The sequence below is a fragment of the Mus pahari genome, chromosome 18 (assembly GCF_900095145.1).
Source record: "Mus pahari chromosome 18, PAHARI_EIJ_v1.1, whole genome shotgun sequence".
In the NCBI taxonomy this organism is placed as follows: Eukaryota; Metazoa; Chordata; class Mammalia; order Rodentia; family Muridae; genus Mus; species Mus pahari.
Window position 1 is genome coordinate 20,894,751 of NC_034607.1, and position 20,385 is coordinate 20,915,135.

At 39.8% G+C, this 20,385-nt stretch overlaps 1 protein-coding gene across 1 annotated transcript in view; it reads left to right on the top strand.

The window, feature by feature from the left end:
• Rab5a (RAB5A, member RAS oncogene family) overlaps positions 1-14,528 on the top strand; it is a 19,596-nt gene extending 5,068 nt beyond the window's left edge. Inside the window, exons 3-5 of the mRNA XM_021218473.2 lie at positions 11,594-11,745; positions 12,411-12,533; positions 14,403-14,528. Coding sequence (XP_021074132.1) covers positions 11,594-11,745; positions 12,411-12,533; positions 14,403-14,528 — 401 coding nt within the window. The remainder of the gene's footprint in view (positions 1-11,593; positions 11,746-12,410; positions 12,534-14,402) is intronic.
• Positions 14,529-20,385: the final 5,857 nt, after the last annotated feature.

Consider the following 20,385-nt stretch of genomic DNA (forward strand, 5'->3'; position numbering starts at 1 on the left):
AACTCAGAAATCCGCCTGCCTCTGCCTCCCGAGTGCTGGGATTAAAGGCGTGCGCCACCACGCCCGGCTTGTTGAAGTATATTTAACTTTTGTTTCTCAGTTATAACTGTGATCTGTCTTTGCTGGCTGGGGCAGTGAAGAAATGAAAAAAACAGACTATGGACACACAGAAATAGCTGGGATTGGTTGAACTGTGAACTCTAGAGGAAAAAAATCACAGCACCCCCAGAAGCTCAGCATATTTATTATAGAGTTGAACAAGGGAGCGGAGTTATTGCATACAGCAGAGCAAGGAGTAGAGGTTATTGCATACAGATAAACAAAGAGGTAAGGTTTCTGGTATATAACTGGATCAAGGAGACAGGTTTGGCCAATCTTCAAAACAGAAGTGTCTGTATGGGAACAGTTCTCAGACTATAAAAATCCCAAGGAGAACAAGCTGTGATGGGATTTTCTACACACACCATCAAAGCTTATACTCAGTACCCCAAGGAAGGCTTCGGTGTTCCTCTGAGCCTAAGACTATGGGGATCTTTATATGACAGTGCCCATGACATACCATGTCAACAGTACACATTCACCTCACTATAATACCTTAGTAAAACTAGCAGGAAAATAAGTTTATTCCCCACCCCCACCCCACCTCTAAAAAAAACAGAAGCCTACTGAAATTTTTATGTTAAGTGTATTTTTATTTGTTTTTGTTTTGGTTTTTGGTACAGGGTTTCTGTAGCACAAGCAGGCCTGGAACTTACAGCAGTTTGGCCTTAGCCTCCTGAGGTGTGCCACCACACTCAGCTTTCCCCATGTCAGTGGCACTGCTTAGTTGGTTGGGTTTGTTTAGATAGGATCTTATGTAGAACAGGGTGGCCTCGGACTCACTGTAGCTAAAGCTAGCCTCAACTGATTGTCCTGCCTCCACTACTTTCTGGGACTACAGATGTGTGCTACTAGCATGCCCTGCTTTTTGTTAAAACTACTTTTTAATAAAATGATAGAACACCCAGAGAAGGGGTTATTATTTGAAACAAGGGTGATTCAGACTGGCCCTGAACCCTAGGTCTTCTTGAGAGCTAGACCATGTTTAATATATTGTATTTATAAAAACAAGGGATACTTTTAAAATACTTCAACTGTTTCTAGGTTTGTTGTTACTGCTCTTGCTGTTTGGCTTTGAGGTTTTTGTTTGGGTTTTGAGAAGATCTCCATCTGTAGGTCAGGCAGCTTAGTTAGCTTCCTGCCTAAGCTTCCCTGAGTGCTGAAGCTAAAGGAATTTATTCTTTTACATACATCTAACTTACTGTGGTTTTTTTGTTTGTTTGTTTGTTTGTTTGTTTGTTTGTTTTGTTTTTCGAGACAGGGTTTCTCTGTGTAGCCCTGGCTGTCCTGGAACTCACTTTGTAGACCAGGCTGGCCTCGAACTCAGAAATCCGCCTGCCTCTGTCTCCCGAGTGCTGGGATTAAAGGCCTGCGCCACCAGGCCCGGCTCCTGTGTTTTTTTAATACAAAAATAAAATTACTGTTTGTCCTTGGTTTTAAGTGAAAGAATATTATCTTAATGGGCAGTATTATTTCCTCTTAGAACTTATGTGCATGGGTTTATAGATTGTATTGGATGTTAGTAGAAATTTGATTTTTCATATTAGTTTGTGCCATTCAGGACCTAAGGAGATGATGATGATGATGATGATGATGATGATGATGATGATGATGATGATGATGATGATGATGCAGTAGTTATAGAATCAGTCCTCTGAGTTATGCATTCAAAATGTTCTCTGTGTAATTGAAATATTACTGTTGAACAGGATTGATGACAATCCTATGTGCTTTATATACACTTTGGCCCTGTTTACATATTTTATAAATGAAGTATTGAACTAGATAAAGATTTCCAAAGAACACCTTTTGTTGATTTCATTTTGTTAATAGTACTAGAGATTGAATCTAGAGCCTCATGTAGACTAGGCTAGTGCTCTACACTGTGCTGCTACATTCCCAACCCCAGGTATTCTTTTAAATTGCATGTGATGGTGTACACTTAACCCCAACACTTGGGAAGCAGAAGTAGGCAGATCTGCTTTGGAGCGAGTTTGTTCATCAAAGTGAATTCCAGGACAGCCAGGATTCACAGACTGTCTCAAAAACAAAACAAAAAATATTGAGGTTATATTCAGTGATAAAGTGTTTGCTTAGCATTCATAAGGTCTTAGTTTCAATCCCCACCCCACCCCCAGTATCACAGAAGATAAAGTCACACATATGCCTAGGTAATATAGTCAGTTGTTTATCTTTTGTATCCTCTTAAAATTAGTTGCAAATAATGGTTATAAATCATGAATATTAGTATTTTGCTCTGTCTCAGTGTTGCTAGGGTTAGGGAGCTGGCACTGACCAAGTATTTGAAAATGTTCAGCAGAATAACTTGACTAAGGACCTCTAACCCAGTGAACTGCCTCCGTTGGTTCACTTGACCATTTTGTTGAGTACTGGGGCATAGTAGATTGTCTGAAGTTGATTCCCTACTTCCAAACACTACTACTTGAAATCATGTTTTACCTGTGTATAATGAATGTTACGTGCCTATAATCCCAGCACTTGGAAGGTGGCAGAAGGATAAGTTCAACACCAGCCTCAAGTATGTAGTAAGTTTGAAGTCACGCCTCTCAAAAAAGGAAACCGTAATTCAAGAAACTTTTGTGGTTGATTTGTTTTTGTGTCAGAGCGTTACAGCCCAAGCTGACCTTGAATTCACTGTGTAGTGATGAGCTGTTCCTTCTACTTTTACTTCACCAATGCTAGAATTAGAGGCCACTTGAGTATTCAGTGCTGGGGACTGAACCCATGAGTTAGTATATGATGATGCAAACTACCACCACCTAAACTGCATTCTCAGCTCTATTTGGAAATTTTTTGGCTTTGTTTGTTTGGTTTAATTGGTATTTTGTATGTTTCATTGTGGGTATTTGAGTGCAGTGGTATGTATGTGGAGGTCAGAGAGCTAATTTTGGGTGTTAACTTCTTACTTTTGCCATATACTCCAGGGATAGAACTCGGGTTATCAGGTTTGTGTGCCAAGCACCCATGGTCATTTTGCTGGCCCAGATTTTTGTTTTTACCAGCTATCTTGATGTAAGCATAAACTCTTAACTATTTAATTGCTGACCCATCAAAATTTTTGTTGGTATCATGTTTTAGACTTTTTTTCTTTATGTATTGTTAACATTAGGGATTAAACCTAGTGCTTTATCTGTACTAAACAAGTACTCTATCTCTGAATTATAGCCCAGCCCACTTTATTTTCCTCTTTGTTTTTAAGACAGGAAACCTTATTTTCCTCTTTGTTTTGAACTCACTGTGATTCAGAGCAAGACTTGAACTTTTCCCCCCCAACTGCCTGCCCCCCGACAGGGTTTCTCTGTGTAGCTATCCTGTGTGGCTGTCCTGGAACTCATTTTGTAGACCAGGCTGGCCTCGAACTCAGAAATCCGCCTGCCTCTGCCTAAATTCTGGGATTAAAGAGTGTGCCATTACCACCTGGCAAGACTTGAACTCTTAAGAGCAGAATCTTCCTCCCTTGGCTACCAGAGTAGCTGAGATTTTTATTTATTTATTTTTATTTTTTTTAGGTCCAGTAATATCATTGGACTTTGAAGATAATCACAGTACTTTACAAATCTCTCCACCACTCCCTTCTTTAAGGTGTTTTTTGTTTGTTTTTTGTTTTTAAATTTTATTTATTTATTATATATGCAGTATTCTACCTGCATGTATGCCTAGGGCATCAGATCCCAGTATAGATGGTTGTGAGCCACCACATGGTTGCTGGGGATTGAACTCAGGACCTCTGGAAGAGCAGCCAGTAACTCTTCTGAACCATCTCTCCAATCCCACCGCTCCCTTCTTGATTTCTTTCCCCTCCTTCCCTTTATTTTGAGACAGTCTTGCTGTATAGTCTGGACTGGCCTTGAAATGCTTCTTTTTTGTTCCTACTACTGAAATGACAGAGATGGGAGGAATGGCACTCTTTTTATCTTTGTAAAACAAAGCACCATGAAATAACAGTACATTTTGGGGCTATATTGCATTTGCATCTAATTTGTAAATTTCAGAAAGATGTTACTTTATAGAAGCAATTTGACCTATTAAGACACGTGTCTACTCATGGGACTTAGATGAGACATTTTCAAGTCTCATCATTACATTAGCATGGCTGTATAAAAACACTAAATTTTATAGGTGAAGAAACCAAGGTAGTAGCTTCCATAAGTTGCCTGGACTTTTGCAGTTAATTCAAAGCAAGTCCTTCAGTGCAACTGTTGTTGCCATGTGAGGTTGTTATTGTTACTGGTTTTGGTTTATTGTTTTTGGTGTTGTTGTTGTTTGTTTGGTTTCTGGGTTTTGTTTTTGCAAGCAGTTGAAACTAGAAAATCTCAGTGTACGTAACAAGCACTGTGTTGTGTAACCAAATATTTGAAAGTTATTGACTCCTCTTTTTACGTGTTAGTTAGATGATGTGAAAGTACTTTTCAGAAACTTTGTCTTAGAAAAAGGAGGTAAAAGGGCTAGATGTGATGGAGTATGCCTTCTCCAGGCCAGCCAGGACTGCATAGTGACACCCTGCCTAAAAGAAGGAAAGGAAAGGGTTAGGGAGATGAGAAATAAGGGAGTTAAGGTTTCCGTTAGGCCTCCAAGATACCTAACTTCATTGTTTGTCCCATCGAGGTTCCGATTTTTTTGCCCCCCACGCCCCATTTGGTTTACAACTTTTGTTGTTTTTTTTTTAAAGATTTATTTATTAATTATATGTAAGTACACTGCGGCTGTCTTCAGACACACCAGAAGAAGGCATCGGATCTCATTACATGATTGTAAGACACCATGTGGGTGCTGGGATTTGAATTCGGGACCTCTGGAAGAGCGGTCGGTGCTCTTAACTGCTGAGCCATCTCTCCAGCCCCGGTTTAACAACTTATACAGCTATACATTATTTTACAAATTATCTTTATATGTGGTTATATGTATGGAGATTGGATGGCTTGTACTTGTTCTCTTCCTGCCACCATATGGATCCTGGGAATTGAACTCACTTGTAGCAATCTGGCTTTTTATACTTACTTCAGCCTAGGTTTTCCTTGACAACTTAATAGCTGAGTTTAAGCATAAGTGTTATGCAAGAATTAGATAGAAGCTAGAGACTTTTTTATGACCAAGCTCAAGTTACAGTGTCAGTGCCAGTCTTGTAAGAAAATTGTAGCGTGACACCATATAATGTAGGTAGGCCTCCTAGAACATGAAATCTACTGTTAAGGTCTTAACAGAAGAGCTTCCTCGGTGTTCTTTATAATGGTTATATGTCTATTCTATTTTGTTAGTGGTCACATTTCTCAGGGTTCTTTATCGTTCTATTTTCTTTCATACCTTGCAGTCCCATTTTTTGTTTTCTTATTTTCTTAACCCCCCCCACACACACACACACACTCTCTTTCTCTCTCTCTCACTTATTCCCTCCTTCTCTCCCTCCCTCCCTCTCTGGTGCTGGGGACCAAAACCAGGGTCTTTGTAAGTTATGTAAGATACCCTACTGCTGAGCTGTGTCTCCAGTGTTAGACATTTAACCCTCTCGCTTTTCTGTTTGCAGTTTCAGGTTACAATCCAGTAGTAGATGTCATCTTCAAATGTTTGCTCCTGAACTTATTTCTGTAATGTGATTATTACATATGGTTATAAAACCAAAAGAAGCTTTAGTGACTGAGATTTAAAGGGTTCCTGTCTTTTCATAAGTTTTCTCTCTTAGAACACTTCTAGTTTCTGTGGGAATCTTGGCTTAATTCCTGTAAGTACCTGTAACTGTTAATCTGATAGATTTGGGAGGTTAATTTATTTATTTATTTATTTATTTTTGTCTTTTTTTTCTCTTGGTTAATTTAATTTTAATTTGTTGTTATTTTGGCTTTAAGCTCAAAATGTCCTCACAGTTCAGCTTCTCAGGTACTGACATTACGTGGGCATGTGCCACCACCCACATTATTTATCTGTGCTGTTCCCTATCTTTTACTCGGTGAAGTAGTGTAATCCTAGCATTCAGGAGCCAGAGGCAGGTGAATGTCAGTCAAATTTAGGGCCAGACTGGTCTTTATAAGGAGTTATAGGCCAGCCATAGTTACATAGCAAAGCCCTAGTTTGTTTTTGTTTTTGTTTGATTTTTCGAGACAGGGTTTCTCTGTATAGCCCAGGCTGTCCTGGAACTCACTTTGTAGACCAGGCTGGCCTCAGAAATCCGCCTGCCTCTGCCTCCCGAGTGCTGGGATTAAAGGCGTGCGCCACCACGCCCGGCTTAATTTTTTTTTTTTTTTTTAAGATTTTAAAATATGGGCTGGGGAGATGGCTCAGCAGTTAAGAGCACTGACTGCTCTTCCAGAGGTCCTGAGCTCAATTCCCAGCAACCACATGGTGGCTCACAGCCATCTGGAGTGATATCTGATGCCCTCTTCTGGTGTGTCTGAAGGCAGCTACATACAATAAATAAATCTTTTTTTTTTTTTTTTTTTTTTTTACAATACATATGAGTATTTTGTTTGCCTGCATGTGTCTAAGTACACCACCTGCATGCCTTTTGCCTGAGGAAGCTAAAAGAAGACTGCATTGGATACCTTCCAACTGCCATTACAGGTGGATGTGAATTGCACATAGGCATGGAAACTGGGTCCTCTATCAGAGTAACAGACACTCCTAAACAGGACCTATCACCCCAGCTCCAAGGCCTCATAACTTTTATTTTTTGCCACTTATATATTGTAAAAATCTCAACATGTAACAAAAATTATTATCTACAACTAAAGTGTTTATAGACTTTTTCCACGTGTCCACGTATAGCTATAACCCCTCAAAGCAAGTTAATTATATTTACTTTTTCTGTGAATTCATATGTAGTATTTACTTAATAAGGCTTGGCTTTGGTTTTTTTTTTTTTTTGTTTTTTTTTGTTTTCTTTTGTTTTGTTTTTACCACAAGGAAGACTTTATTGCCAGAGGAACAGATCATCAAGAAACAGAATATTATGAAATGAACTATTAATGGGCAGCAGATAAGTAATTAGATGACAAGCAAAATCATTAATTCAGCATTTTAAAATATCTATACTTTATTAAGATACTATTTCTACTCTCCTCGTGCTGCTGGGAATTAACATCAAGATTTTTACTAGTGCTCCTTTGCACTCTCAGCATCTTCCCTTGCTTCTATTTTTTTCTCCATTCTTTTCTTTTTCCATTTCCCTTTTTCATTTTTCTTATCCCCCTTTTTTTATTTCTCCTTTACTTCTCGTAAGAAAAAAAAGAAAAAAATACATATAAAATAATAAAACAGTCATGATAAACAAATAATGATTAATTCTGTGATTGTTGTTAGCACCTTTCTTTGAGCCTAAATGGATGATGATGATCTTGAACTTTTGATTCTTTTGCCCTCCCTGGCTCGCACTGATGGGATTATAAGTGTGTACCACTATGCCCTGGTTTTTGTTGGTGATGGTGGTGTGTGTCCGCAATCGCATCTATGTCTGCACACAGTGCCTATAGGGGCCATAGGAGGATGGATTCCCTAGTATTGTATGTAGTTACAGGCATTGTGAACTGTCATGTGGGTGGGAGAATTGAACCCAGGTCCTCTGGAAGAACTGCCAGTGCTCTCAAGCACTAAGCCATCTCTCCAGCTCCATTATTTCTTTCTTTGTAACATGTACCTTTGTAAAGATAAGACTCAGTATAATACTGGCTGGTTTTGAACTTGAGACCATCCTTCTGCCTCTCTGGTGCCAGGATTGCAGGAGTACAATAGCAAATAATACCATGTCAAGTACTAAGTTGTTTTAGTATATATTTGGATAATCAAGTGTAAGGGACTAAATGTTAAACTAATTTTAAATCATATCTATGTACTAGCAGACTCTACTTTTAATTCTAGTACCTAGGAAGCTGAGCTAGGAGGAGATCGTCCTGTCTACACTTCTCAACAGAAGGAGATCATAAACATTTGGGATCATACCTCTGTCTCCTTTTTTCTCTCTTTACAGTGTGGAAGATTGGACCCAGGCCTCTACTATTCAGCTAGCCAATCCATCTTTATTTATTGAAATAGGAACTCACTCACTGTGTATACCAATCTGATCTCAAACTCAACAGAGATCCATCTGCCTCTGCCTCCTGAGTGCTAGAATTAATGGCATGTGTCATGCCTGGTACATCCATTTTTTGATAACTTCAGTTGCTTCCATATTTTAACTATTATATACATTACTGTTTTGAACATTGATATACAAATATTATTTGACACTGCTTCTTTTGTTTTTTGTTTTTGTTTGTTTTGTTTTGGTTTGGTTTGGTTTTTCAAGACAGGGTTTCTCTGTGTAGCCCAGACTGTCCTGGAACTCACTTTGTAGACCAGGCTGGCCCCGAGTGCTGGGATTAAAGGTGTTTGCCACCACGCCTGGCAATACTGCTTTTTATTAATACTGAATCTGTGGGACCTACAGAGGTCAGAAGATGGGGTCATATTCCTTGGAACTAGAGTTATGAATAATTGTGAGCTGCTATGTGAGTGCTGGGAAGTAAATTGAATCTTCTGTAAGAGCAATGAGTGCTTCTTTTTGTTGGACCATCTCTCCAGCCCCATCTTTGTGTTGTTTGAAAAATGTATTTTTGAGAAGGATAAAACATGGTAGACACAAAAAAAAAAGAGAAAGAAAAAAAAAAAAAACCACGGTAGACAGGCCAGCATATAGGCTTTTGATGTACACAGGGTCTCATTGTGTAGTTGAGATGGGCCTTCAACTCTTTATCCTCTTGTCTCATCCTCCCAAGTGCTTGGATTACAGGCATGTGGCACCATGCTTAGTTATAGAAACTATGCTAAAAAAAAAATCACATTTTTCTGAGTGTATTCACCTTTGCATTTTGGATGCTTCAAAAACATAGGGTCTCAGATTTGTTTGTATAGTTAAATCCAGTAGTCTTACAGATTTTAATTGTTAAGTCTGATAAGGTAATTTTGAGTTGAATTTGCTACCTAACTTGGAAGCTTGGATGTAGCTTAGTGGTTGAGTGCTATCCTGAGCAGCAGTACAAATAACTATCTGGGGTAGAGTCACTTTAGTTTCCATAGTTTTTGTGTTCCCTCTGTGTTTTATTGGGGCAGTTTTAGGAGAGATTAACTGCTTTTTGTTATTCTTTTGATGCCATCAGTTTGGATATTTTCTTCCCCTCCTGAAACAGTACAGTGTGAACTTGGGTATTTATAGACTAAGTGGTTATAGTTTCAGCCAGTATTTATTTAGTTTATTCCTGTAATCCCTAACATTTAGGAGGCTGAGTCAAGTCTGCAATACAATTGAATGTGATGCTGTCTCTGAACAACAAGTAAAGTAAGAGAGAGTAAGGCTGGTCAGATACAGTATTTGCCTAGCATGTCTGAGTGCCTGTGTTTAAGCACCAGCACCAGAAGAATCAAATATAAAGCTTTGGGAGCACAGAAGCAGCAGACCACACAGAGTGTGGACAATGATCTGTTCTTGCTGTGGTTCCTTGAACCCTGTTACTTTCCAAGAAGTTTCACCTGCTTATTCAGTGTTCCATTGTGCAACTACTAGCTCATCACAAGTCAAGTGTTAGTTAAGCTGATACCTGTAGGTTTAAAATATTTTCCCATAACAACTTTATTATAGAGAAATACTAATATTAATACTAAATTATAATGGTGTGGGCATTATCTTTCACAGAATCAGAATTCCTCAGAGCCTTGGAATGGCTCTAGGTGGTCTGCCAGTTTCATGCTTACAGATAGGATAGTTGCTGTATTCTTTTAGAACTGACTCCAATGCTTTTTACAGGTTATCTAGATAAAAGCCAATTTTTGTTTTAAACTATTATTGTAATGGTTTAGTTCTTCTGAAAGGATCTCTTAATTTGCTGGTGAGTTATTCTTCTTTTGATGTATTTAATATTTTCTTGTATTTACTTGGAATTTTTTAACATTTATGAAGAAAGTTGGTTGTCTTTACATTTTTTTTTCTTCTCTTTATTCATCTATGAGTGTGCCTGTGCCACAGTAGCAAAGGACAATTTTCTCCTTCATGAGGGTTCCAATAATAGAACTCAGTTGGTTTATGTTGCTGTTGTTTGTGTCCATTGAGCCATCTTAATGACCTAGTTAAGTGGATTTTGGTATAACTTAACTGGTTTGAAAATTGGACTGGTCTTTCATTAAAGCAGTGTAATTGACAGTTATCTCCATGGGCTAAGAATTGTTTCTAGTTATGCACACTTTGTGGTGCTTTGTTTTTTTTTGGAGATTTTTTAGAGGTAGGGGTGTTGAGCAGGGTATTATTCTGTAGCCCAAGCTGATCTGAAACTCCCTATATAGCCCAGGCTGGCCCCAAGTTTGTAACAATCCTTTCTGTAAGTGCTGAGATGGCAGGTGCTATTCAAGCTTTGTTTTTGACTTTTTGAGATAGGATTTTATTCTGTGTCCCAAGCAAGCCTGGAACTCAGTAGATTTCCAAAGCTGGCCTTGAATTCACAGCAGTCTTTCTGCCCCAGACTGATATGAATGCTGATAGTACAAGCATGTGCTGCCACAGTAGTCTAAAATGGGATATACTGTAGAATATATTCTAGTACTAGAGTTAAAGTGGGAATGTGGGGAGGGTGTGGTGGAAATGGCTTGTAGGGAAACTGAGGGCTCATACATGAACCAGACTAAATTATCAACCCTTGTTAACCACTTTAAAGGCAGTGGGGAAAGTGGAGCCTGAAAATGAGATGGACTAATGTTTCGTGTAATAGCCAACTTTATTCAGAATAACAGGCAATTTATACCTTGAGGGTCAAGAATAATCACTTGAGTAACATTGTTATGAAGTTCTTATGAGTTCAGGTTCTCCTGAGATCACAAGGACAAGATACATGTGGGGAAAAAAAGGGGAAAAAACTTTACAGTGAGGCATATAAACAGATAACAATAGCCAGTTGCAATGAATCAACTAAAGTAAACTCAATCCTATCTACTATACCTGGGAGGGGAACGATAACATAATCCAAGAACAATTCCCTGTTTTTTAAGAAATTGAGGTCACAAGACTCTTGTTTTCTTGGAGTTATCTCAAAAGCACAAGAGCATACAGCTCCATTCATGGACCATGTTCTTACATGTTTATGTATGGATATAAGCCCAGGCTAGGCTCAAATTCATGATTCTTCTGCTTCCGGTGAATAAATGCTGGGATTACAGGTTTGTATCTCCATACTGAGTGTAAAGTATTCTTTAATATAGGTAGGTACTGTTTGTTGAAATTAGAATCAGAATAAAAACAAAGGTTCTTGACACACAGCCTGACCTGAGCCCACACAGTGGAAGGAAAGAACCAATTCCTGAAAATTGCCCTCTGACCTGTACACATATATGGCACACAGAGTCTTTTTAAAGATTCAATGTCATCTTTGGTTATGCAGTGAATTTCAGGTCAGCCTGGCCTTCATGTCTTTTTTTTAAAAGTTGAGAAAAAGGATAAACTTATTATAGATATTTTCTCTTTCAGCTGCCTTTCTAACCCAAACAGTGTGTCTTGATGACACAACAGTAAAATTTGAAATATGGGATACAGCTGGCCAAGAACGGTATCACAGCCTAGCACCAATGTACTACCGAGGAGCACAAGCAGCCATAGTTGTGTATGATATCACAAATGAGGTGGGTATAATCTTACTATTCTAAAGCCAGTTTGAATAATCATTTTTGTTACTTACAATTTGGTTAAAGATTTTTTGGGAAATTCATTTGTAGCCAGTCATAACATTTCTGCCAAAGCTTTTTGTGAGTGAAATATAAAATGAAAGTGCCTTAAATGATATAGTACTAAAAAAATACACTCTTGCCACAGGGTCACCCTAGGGTAGTGGTTTGGGGATCTAACCACACACTTTGACAGAGATTGCCTAAGACCATCCTGCATATTAGTTGGGTTATTTTATTTTTTATTTTTGGTTTTTCGAGACAGGGTTTCTCTGTGTAGTCCTGGCTGTCCTGGAACTCACTCTGTAGACCAGGCTGGCCTTAAACTCAGAAATTCGCCTGCCTCTGCCTCCCAAATGCTGGGATTAAAGGCATGTACCACCACGCCTGGCTGCATATCAGATTTTTGCAGCACATTTCATAACTAACAAAATTAGTTATGAAGTAGCAGCAAAATAATTTTATGGTTGGGCATCATCACAGTATGAGCAACTGTATTAAAAGTTTTCAACATTAGGAAGGTTGAAAACAACTGTACTAGGTTCTTTAAGCCTTATTTCATAGAGAATGCTTTCTAACTCGGTTTTGAGCCTGTGCCAGATAGCTTTTCCTTCTCTTAACAGGAATCCTTTGCGAGAGCAAAAAACTGGGTTAAAGAACTTCAGAGGCAAGCAAGTCCTAATATTGTGATAGCTTTGTCAGGAAACAAAGCTGACTTAGCAAATAAAAGAGCCGTTGACTTCCAGGTATGTGGAATTTTACTTTTAACTTAAAATCTTGTTTTAAAGTAATTTTAAACCTTAAAAATACAGACTTTGAAAAAATACAAAACAGTAATAAGTAAAATATTTTTCCTAATGGGGTCAGGGATATAGCTCAGATGATGGATGGATGGATGGATGGATGGATGGATGGATGGATGGATGGATGGATGGAGAGAACACTTGCCTAGAGTGTATGGGTGTTTGGGGGTTCTATTCTGAGCCATTGTGTAAACCAGGCATGCATGGTAGCAAACATAATATCAGGGGAAATAGATGGAGGAGGATGGGGGTGGGGAGTGGGTAAGGACAGCCTTGGCTACGTGAGACCCTGTCCCTTCCCAAGAAGAATTACATGAAAGATTGCAGAAATACTGCTCTGTACCTTCCATCCCTCCACTCCCACCTGCAAAAAAGTTAATGTTCTTCCTACCTTATATATGCATATACTTCATATATTGCTACACAAACACACACTTAACGTGTATATGTATGTGAATGCACACATGCTTACATAGCTGTCCTTAAAAGACAATTATTTTCGACCCAGCAGGGTGACTCAGCATTTAAGGGTGCTGAGTTCTATGCCTAGAACCCAGGTGCTGGAGAGAGAGAAATGTAAATTGTCCTCTGACCTCCCTCCACATGCATACTTACTGGCACATACCTACCCCAAACATATATACATACATAGCATACATACAAATATATAAGTGTACTATGTATGTAAAAATTATAATGCTTGAGTCAGGCATGGCAGTATATCCATATAATCCCGTTACTCAGGAGGCAGAGGTAGGAGGAGTATTGCCACAAGTTTTAGGCCAGCCTGATCTTAAAGTACCTCCAGGCTGTATATATTTAAGGTAATTAATTAAAAATGCCTTCCACTACAAAACAGCAAATGCTACTCATATTTACAAAAATTTTTATATTTATTAAAACTATTTCTCTTGCTCAGGTAGTTCTGGCTGTGGCCTAATATGTAGATGGGACTCTTTCTTCATGACATTGCTAGAGTGTAGATAGAGGAAGCTACTGTATCATGGTATATTAAGCAGAGCACTTTGCACTTTTAACTTCTTTAATTCTTACGATGACCTTGTGAAGTCTGTTATCTGCTATGCTCTCCACAACAACTACACTCCCCAGCAAAACATCTTAAAGAACTTCAGTTTTGTTCAGAAGTGGACCTGTGCTGTAACAGCTCAAGGGGCCTCAGTTGTTCTAAGAGGATCAAAGGCAACAATATAGATAAACTGGAAAGCATGACAGAAATGTAGGACAGATTGTAATTTTAAGGGAAATAGTTCATAACGTAGTTTGAATTTTAATGCTGTATGTCATTGAAAATTAAACATGAGAATGTAATTCAGTAGTTGCCAGTGCTAAGACATTGGATTTCCATATTTATTACAAAATCTGTCTTTATTTTTATAAGTCGTAGTAGACATTGCCATTGTGTTTGAAGAGAATATAGGGTAAAATGATACACTGTTCCCCAATTATTATTGTGACTGGGTTTATTCTTAGATCTGGTGAGTAAAGGTAGACTTTGTAAAAAATTTAGATAAAAAAGTTCGTGGTGGGCCGGGCGTGGTGGCGCACGCCTTTAATCCCAGCACTTGAGAGGCAGAGGCAGGCAGATTTCTGAGTCCAGCCTGGTCTACAAAGTGAGTTCCAGGACAGCCAAGGCTACACAGAGAAACCCTGTCTCGGAAAAAAAAAAAAAAGTTCATTGTTTCTTCCTTTGCCACAGTATATTCTCCACTTGTTAGTAATAGAAATCAAATAAGGAAATCTATAAATAAACTGTATACAGTATATGCTTAAGGGATTTTTCTTTTTAAACAGGAAGCACAGTCCTATGCAGATGACAACAGCTTATTATTTATGGAGACATCAGCTAAGACATCAATGAATGTAAATGAAATATTTATGGCAATAGGTAAGAATATGAATGTTCCTCACCCTTCTTAAATCTTTTTTTTTTTTAATACTGATTATATTGTTTTTCTAGATCCTTTTCACTAAGCAATATCTTCTTAGGAACATTGTAAAGTTTGGTTGTAAAGCAGGCTGTAGTGGCCAGCCTGAGCTAGAGACCCTTCCTCAGAGTTGGGGAAGGTAAAAAGAAAAAAGATTGATTGGAAGTTAGGCGGTCCCACCCTGTTTTGTTTTGTTTCTTCTTCCTCCTGCTCCGCATCCTCTGTCTCCTTTCTTCCTTTCTCCTCTATTCTCCTTTCTCTTTCCTTCTTCCTTTCATCCTTCTTTCTTCTTCCTCCTCCTCCTTTCTTTAACTTTTTTTTCCTCTTCCAATAGTATGAATTAAACTTAGGGCCTCCAACTTTCTAAGCAATCTATATCTACCACTGAAGTAAGCCCATTGCTAGCCCCATTAATGTCAATTTTATACTCATTCATGAATTTAGTGAATATTGGGTTATATAATAGAGGTGAATTAAAAGTTGATCTTATAGATAAGAGGTAGATTTTCCAAAGGTAGATTTACTGAAAAGTAACGCCTCTTATTTGTAAGGAATATATTCCAAGACACTCTGGATGCCTGAAATAGTGGATTGTAGTAAGCCTTCTAATTTGATGCCTTTTCTGTCCTAAGTATACATCACACACACACCATAAGTCACACAGGTGGAAAAGCAAAACTAGCACAGATTTCCCTCCCCTTCCCGTTTCCACAAAGATTCTTTCCCATCTGGGAAAAGGATCAGACCCCTGACCTTAAAAATGGTAGGCAGGTGTTGTATTGCTGAATTTATTGAAGGTTGTTTTCCTGAGGTTTTTGTTAAAGCTGAGTTCAAGTTTGGGCTTGGTATGTATCAAGGCTGGATTAGAATGTGGGGTTGTTGGGCCTCAGATTTCAGAGGTCTGGTTATGTAGGGGTTCCACCAGGTCTGACTTTTTTTACGTTGTTTTGTTGTTGCTTTGAGACAGGGTCTCTTATACCTGAGGAAGGACTTGTTTTGGTGCTTGACTTGGGGGTTTTACTGCTGTGAAGAGACCCCCAGGACCAAGGCAACTAACTCCTACAAGGACAACATTTAGTTGGGGCTGGCTTACAGATCAAGAGGTTCAGTCCATTATCATCAAGGTGGGAACATGGCAGCATCCAGACAGGCATGGTGCAGGAGGAGCCGAAAGCTCTGCATCTTCATCTGAAGGCTGCTAGCAGAATACTGGCTTCCAAGCAGCTAGGATGAGGGTCTTAAAAGCCACACCCACAGTGACACACCTACTCCAACAGGGCCACAACTTCTAATCGTGCCACTCCCTGGGCCAAGCATATACAGACCATCACATTCCACTCCCAGGCCCCCATATGCTTGTCCAAACATATGAATCTATTGAGGCCATACCTAAACATAGCATAATACAAAATATATTTAGTCTATCTTCAAAAGTCCCCATAGTCTATAGCAGTTTCAACGGTGTTAAAAACTCAAAGTCTCTTCTGAGATTCATCCAATCACTTAACTGTAATCCCCAAAGCAAGACAGGAAATCAGCTGGGCAAACTCAAAACTGGATCTCCATGTCTGATTTCAAGGCAGTCTTCAGATTTCCAACTCCTTTTTCATCTTTGTTGACTGCAACAAACTTCTTTCTCCTGGGATGTTTCCATCCCTTAGCAGCTTTCCTCAGCAGATAGCCCATCTCAAACATCTTAAGGTCTCCAAGGCAACTTCAGTGTTACAGATTCTTTTTTCAATGTCTGGAATTCATACATGATCTTCTGGACTCCTCCAAGGGTTTGGAGTCATTTCTCCAGCTCTGCCCTCTTTAGTACTCTAAGTTCAGGTTGATCCACTCCACCACTGCTGCTGCTGGTTTTGGTGCTCATCCCCTGGTACTAGCATCCCCAATTACACTGAGGACTTCTGCTGCTACTAGCTTAACCAGTAGCCTCTCATAGGCTGTTTTCATGGTGCCAAGCCTCAGCTCCTTTGCATGACCCCTTCAGTCTTGGGCTGCATCTTCAACAATGGCCTTCCATGGCCTCTATCACAGTACCAAGCCTCAGCTGTTCTTCATGACTCCACACCTTCAAAACCAGTATCATTTGGGTGACTCTTACACGCCTCCAAATACTGCTGCAGCACAAGATAACAACCTGGAACACAGCTAGCTTCTTTGTGCTTTTAGAAAACCTTTCCCTGGTTTCACCTCAGTGATGCTGGGCTCTTCTTAATCACTACTAATTTCTTATCTCCAGGTAACCAGCATCAATTGTCCCAGTAATGCCTTCAGTTCTGGACTCTAAAAGCCAGAGCCATGTGACCAAAGCTGCCCAGTCCTGCTGCTGCTTGTGGCTGGAACATATCCCCCTTGTTCCATTACATTATCACCAGTTTTCTGTTTTACAACTCCTTTACTGCCTAAGCTTGGCTGTCCTGGAACTTGCTCCATAGACTGACTTTGAACTCAGAGATCTGCAAGCCTCTCTCCTAAGCACTGGGATTAAAGGTGTGGTCCACTAAGCCTGGATTTAAGTTTTCTTCACCTAGAATTTGCTCTCTCTGAGGCTTCTCTTGAACTCGGATCTGCTTGCCCTTGCCTCCTGAGATTAAAGGCTTATACTACCATGCCAGGACCTGAACTTAGCTGGGTGGGATCTTTCCCAAGATTACTAATCCCTTCATTCAATTTAATATCCTGTAACACAGGATCCAGCTCCATTTCACTTCCTGGTACCTCTTTAATACTTGAACCATGTATTTTATATTTTTCCATTCTAAGCTTGCTCTATGCTTGTTCAAAATGCTCTTCATGAGACCTAACCAGAGAGCAGAGACTTTTCTGGGCTTTTTTGAGACTTCCTTTGATAATGCAATTAATCTGAGTCTCTTCACCTTAGCCTCTGGCAGACTCTTGAGACAAGTGCAAAAAATAGCTACATTCTTCAACAAAAGACCACAAAAACAGGCTGTAGGCCACATATTGAAATTCTCCACTGAAATCTCTTAGGCCAGGTCCTCACAATTCAAATCACTCTTAGTTACAAAGTCTTCCATATTCCTGCTATTTAAAGCATTCCACTGCTTTCCAAATCCAAATCCCAAAGTTCACAGTCTTCCAAAACAAAAGCATGGTTAGGCCTATCACAATACTCTATTCCTGGTACCAACTTCTTTCTTAGGGTTTTACTGCTGTGAAGAGACACTGTGACTAAGGCAACTCTTAGCAGAATAATGGCTTCTAGGCAGCTAGGGTGCCCACACCCACAGTGACACACCTGCTCCAACAGGGCCAGATCTTCTAATAGTGCCTCTTCCTGAGCCGAGCATGTACAAACCATCACCGTGCTTTAGGATCATTCTAAGTAAAATAAAGGTTACCCAAACATGAAACCTGTGATACCAAAGTGGTCTGATTACCACTTACCATTACCATTAGTAGTAGGTAGGTAGTATATGTGCTGTTGGTACATTAGACAGATGATTCTTGTGCCAGGCTGGAAGGTGGGAACGGTGTAGGATTTCATCCTATGCCTTAGAAGAACCTACACTTTTATTTCATACATACTTGCATATAGATGCTCTTTATGTGGATGTACCTGGAAACCAGAGGTTGACGATTAAATGTTTTCCTCCATTATTTCTCCAGTTTTCATTTTTAAGCTTGGGCGGGGGGTGGGGGAGCACAGGCAACAATGTGAAAGGCAGGACAGTTTTTGCTAGTCTCCTCCTAATACCATATAGGTTCCAGGTATGGAACTGATGTCATGAAGCTTGGTGGCATGCACTTTTACCTCCTGAATTATCCTGCTATGTCTTTTTTTTTTCTTTTTTTTAGCTCAGATATTTCACTGAACTCTAAGCACATTGGAAATCACAAGCTCTTTCTACTCCTCCATGATCTAGCTACCCTTACTACTAGAGTTACATAGTCATGTTTTTACATAGGTGGTGAGGACCCAAATTCAGAACTTAATGGTTAAACAACAAACACTTCACTAGCTGAACCTGTTTTTTGTTTGTTTGTTTTGTTTTGTTTGTTTGTTTGTTGTTTTTCAGACAGGGTCTCACATACAGCCAAGGCTGACCTGGAGCTCCAGATCCTCCTGCCTCAGTCTCTCAATTACTGGAATTACAGGATGGAGCCACCATTCTGAGCTGGGCTACACTTTAGACTCAAGTTTAAAGCTTTTAGGCTGCAGAAGTAGCTTTGTGGTACAGTGTTTGTATTGTGTTCCTGAAGCCTGGATTCTAGTCTCAGCTTCTAGATTTCATTTCAAATTAAACTATTTCCTTTCTATAAAGAAATACCAAGCTAAGCTGTGGTGGCACATGCCTTTAATCCCAGCACTTGACAGGCCAAAGAAGGTGGGTTTCCAAGTGAGGCTAGCCTGGTCTACAGAATGAATTTCGGGACAGCCAAGGTTACACCAGAAACACAAACATATGTGTTTGGGATTGGGGTTTGATAAAGTTAGCTTAGCAAATCTCATAGAAAATATGGTACAGTCCAATTTAAGAGTTCTTACTGAAGTTGATTTCCTTCCACCTCCTCATCTGAGTTAGGTGTGATTATAGAAAGTCCATAGAGGAGTAAGCTAGAGAAAGAAATTTATGCTCATTCCAAAACCCAACTTGGTGTTGATTATATGATATATAGTGCTAGCTTATTCAGTGTCCTTAGTTGTAGGTCCTGTGTCCGCTCTGCCACAGGTCTTCACAGCTTGAGGAGGCAGAACCTGGAGAGTTTGACTGCACTTGTCCCATGCCAAACTGGGCTTGTATTGTAGGAAAGTACCAAAGCACTACTTGTGGTGGGAAAGAGCAGTCTGAGGTACAGAACAGCCAGAGCTAGTTGGGGGCTGGGAGGGTGGGTATTCCCAGACAGAGCCTTCGAAGAGGCTGGGGCTATAGACTTCCCAAGCTCTTGAATACCCAGGTGCCATTGGAAGTGGTGGAATAACTGAGAACAGTGGGGACCAGGGGCCTGGTTTTAGCCCTGGGCTAGGGAGTAGGAGCAGGATGGGGAGTTTGACTGGTCCCATGGGGAGAGTACTTGAATTGACTGCAGGCTTGGGCTTTATGATGGTCTTGGCTGGGAGTGCAGAGAGGCCTTCTATGGGAGATGAGACAGTTGCTCTGTAGGCAAAGGCCTTCTCTATGGCTCCCCACTGAGGATCTCGAAAAAAGACAGTCTGTAGTTCTGAATCATTTATTGCCATGGTGGAAAGTGGATATGTAAAACCATACCCCACTTCTCAGGGATGGCTTGAGATTAAATACCTTTTACAGGGAGGAGTGTCTGGGAAGGATTGGCTACACCCTCCAGGTCTCTATGTACCGCAATAGCATGGAAATCTGTCTTGAACCTATGTGACCAAAGGTCCTGCTTCCCGAAGCTAAGATTCTAAAGATAATATTGATGAAGGGAAAGTAGGGAAAATAAAGAGCTAAAAATGGCAAGATAGGGGTATATGGCTTAGCGATAGTTAACTTGTGTAATGTGTATCAAGGATACAGGTCATCATTGGACATAAAACACCACTCTTAGTTGTATTGCTGCTTAGTCCTCAGGATTAAGCCATGGTATCTACTAGCAGGTAAACTTTTAGTGGGCAGCATATTCCACAGGACCAGTATTAGCAATATATATATAATTCATAAAGCTGTTCATGTGTATTAAGTATTGGTATTTGTCAGCCACCAAACCCAGATACTAATGCTCATGCCAGCAAGATTCTGCTGAAGGGACCCTGATATAGCGGACTCTTGTGAGGCTATGCCAGTGCCTGGCAAACACAGAAGTGGATGCTCACAGTCAGCTATTGGATGGAACACAGGGCCCCCAATGGAGGAGCTAGA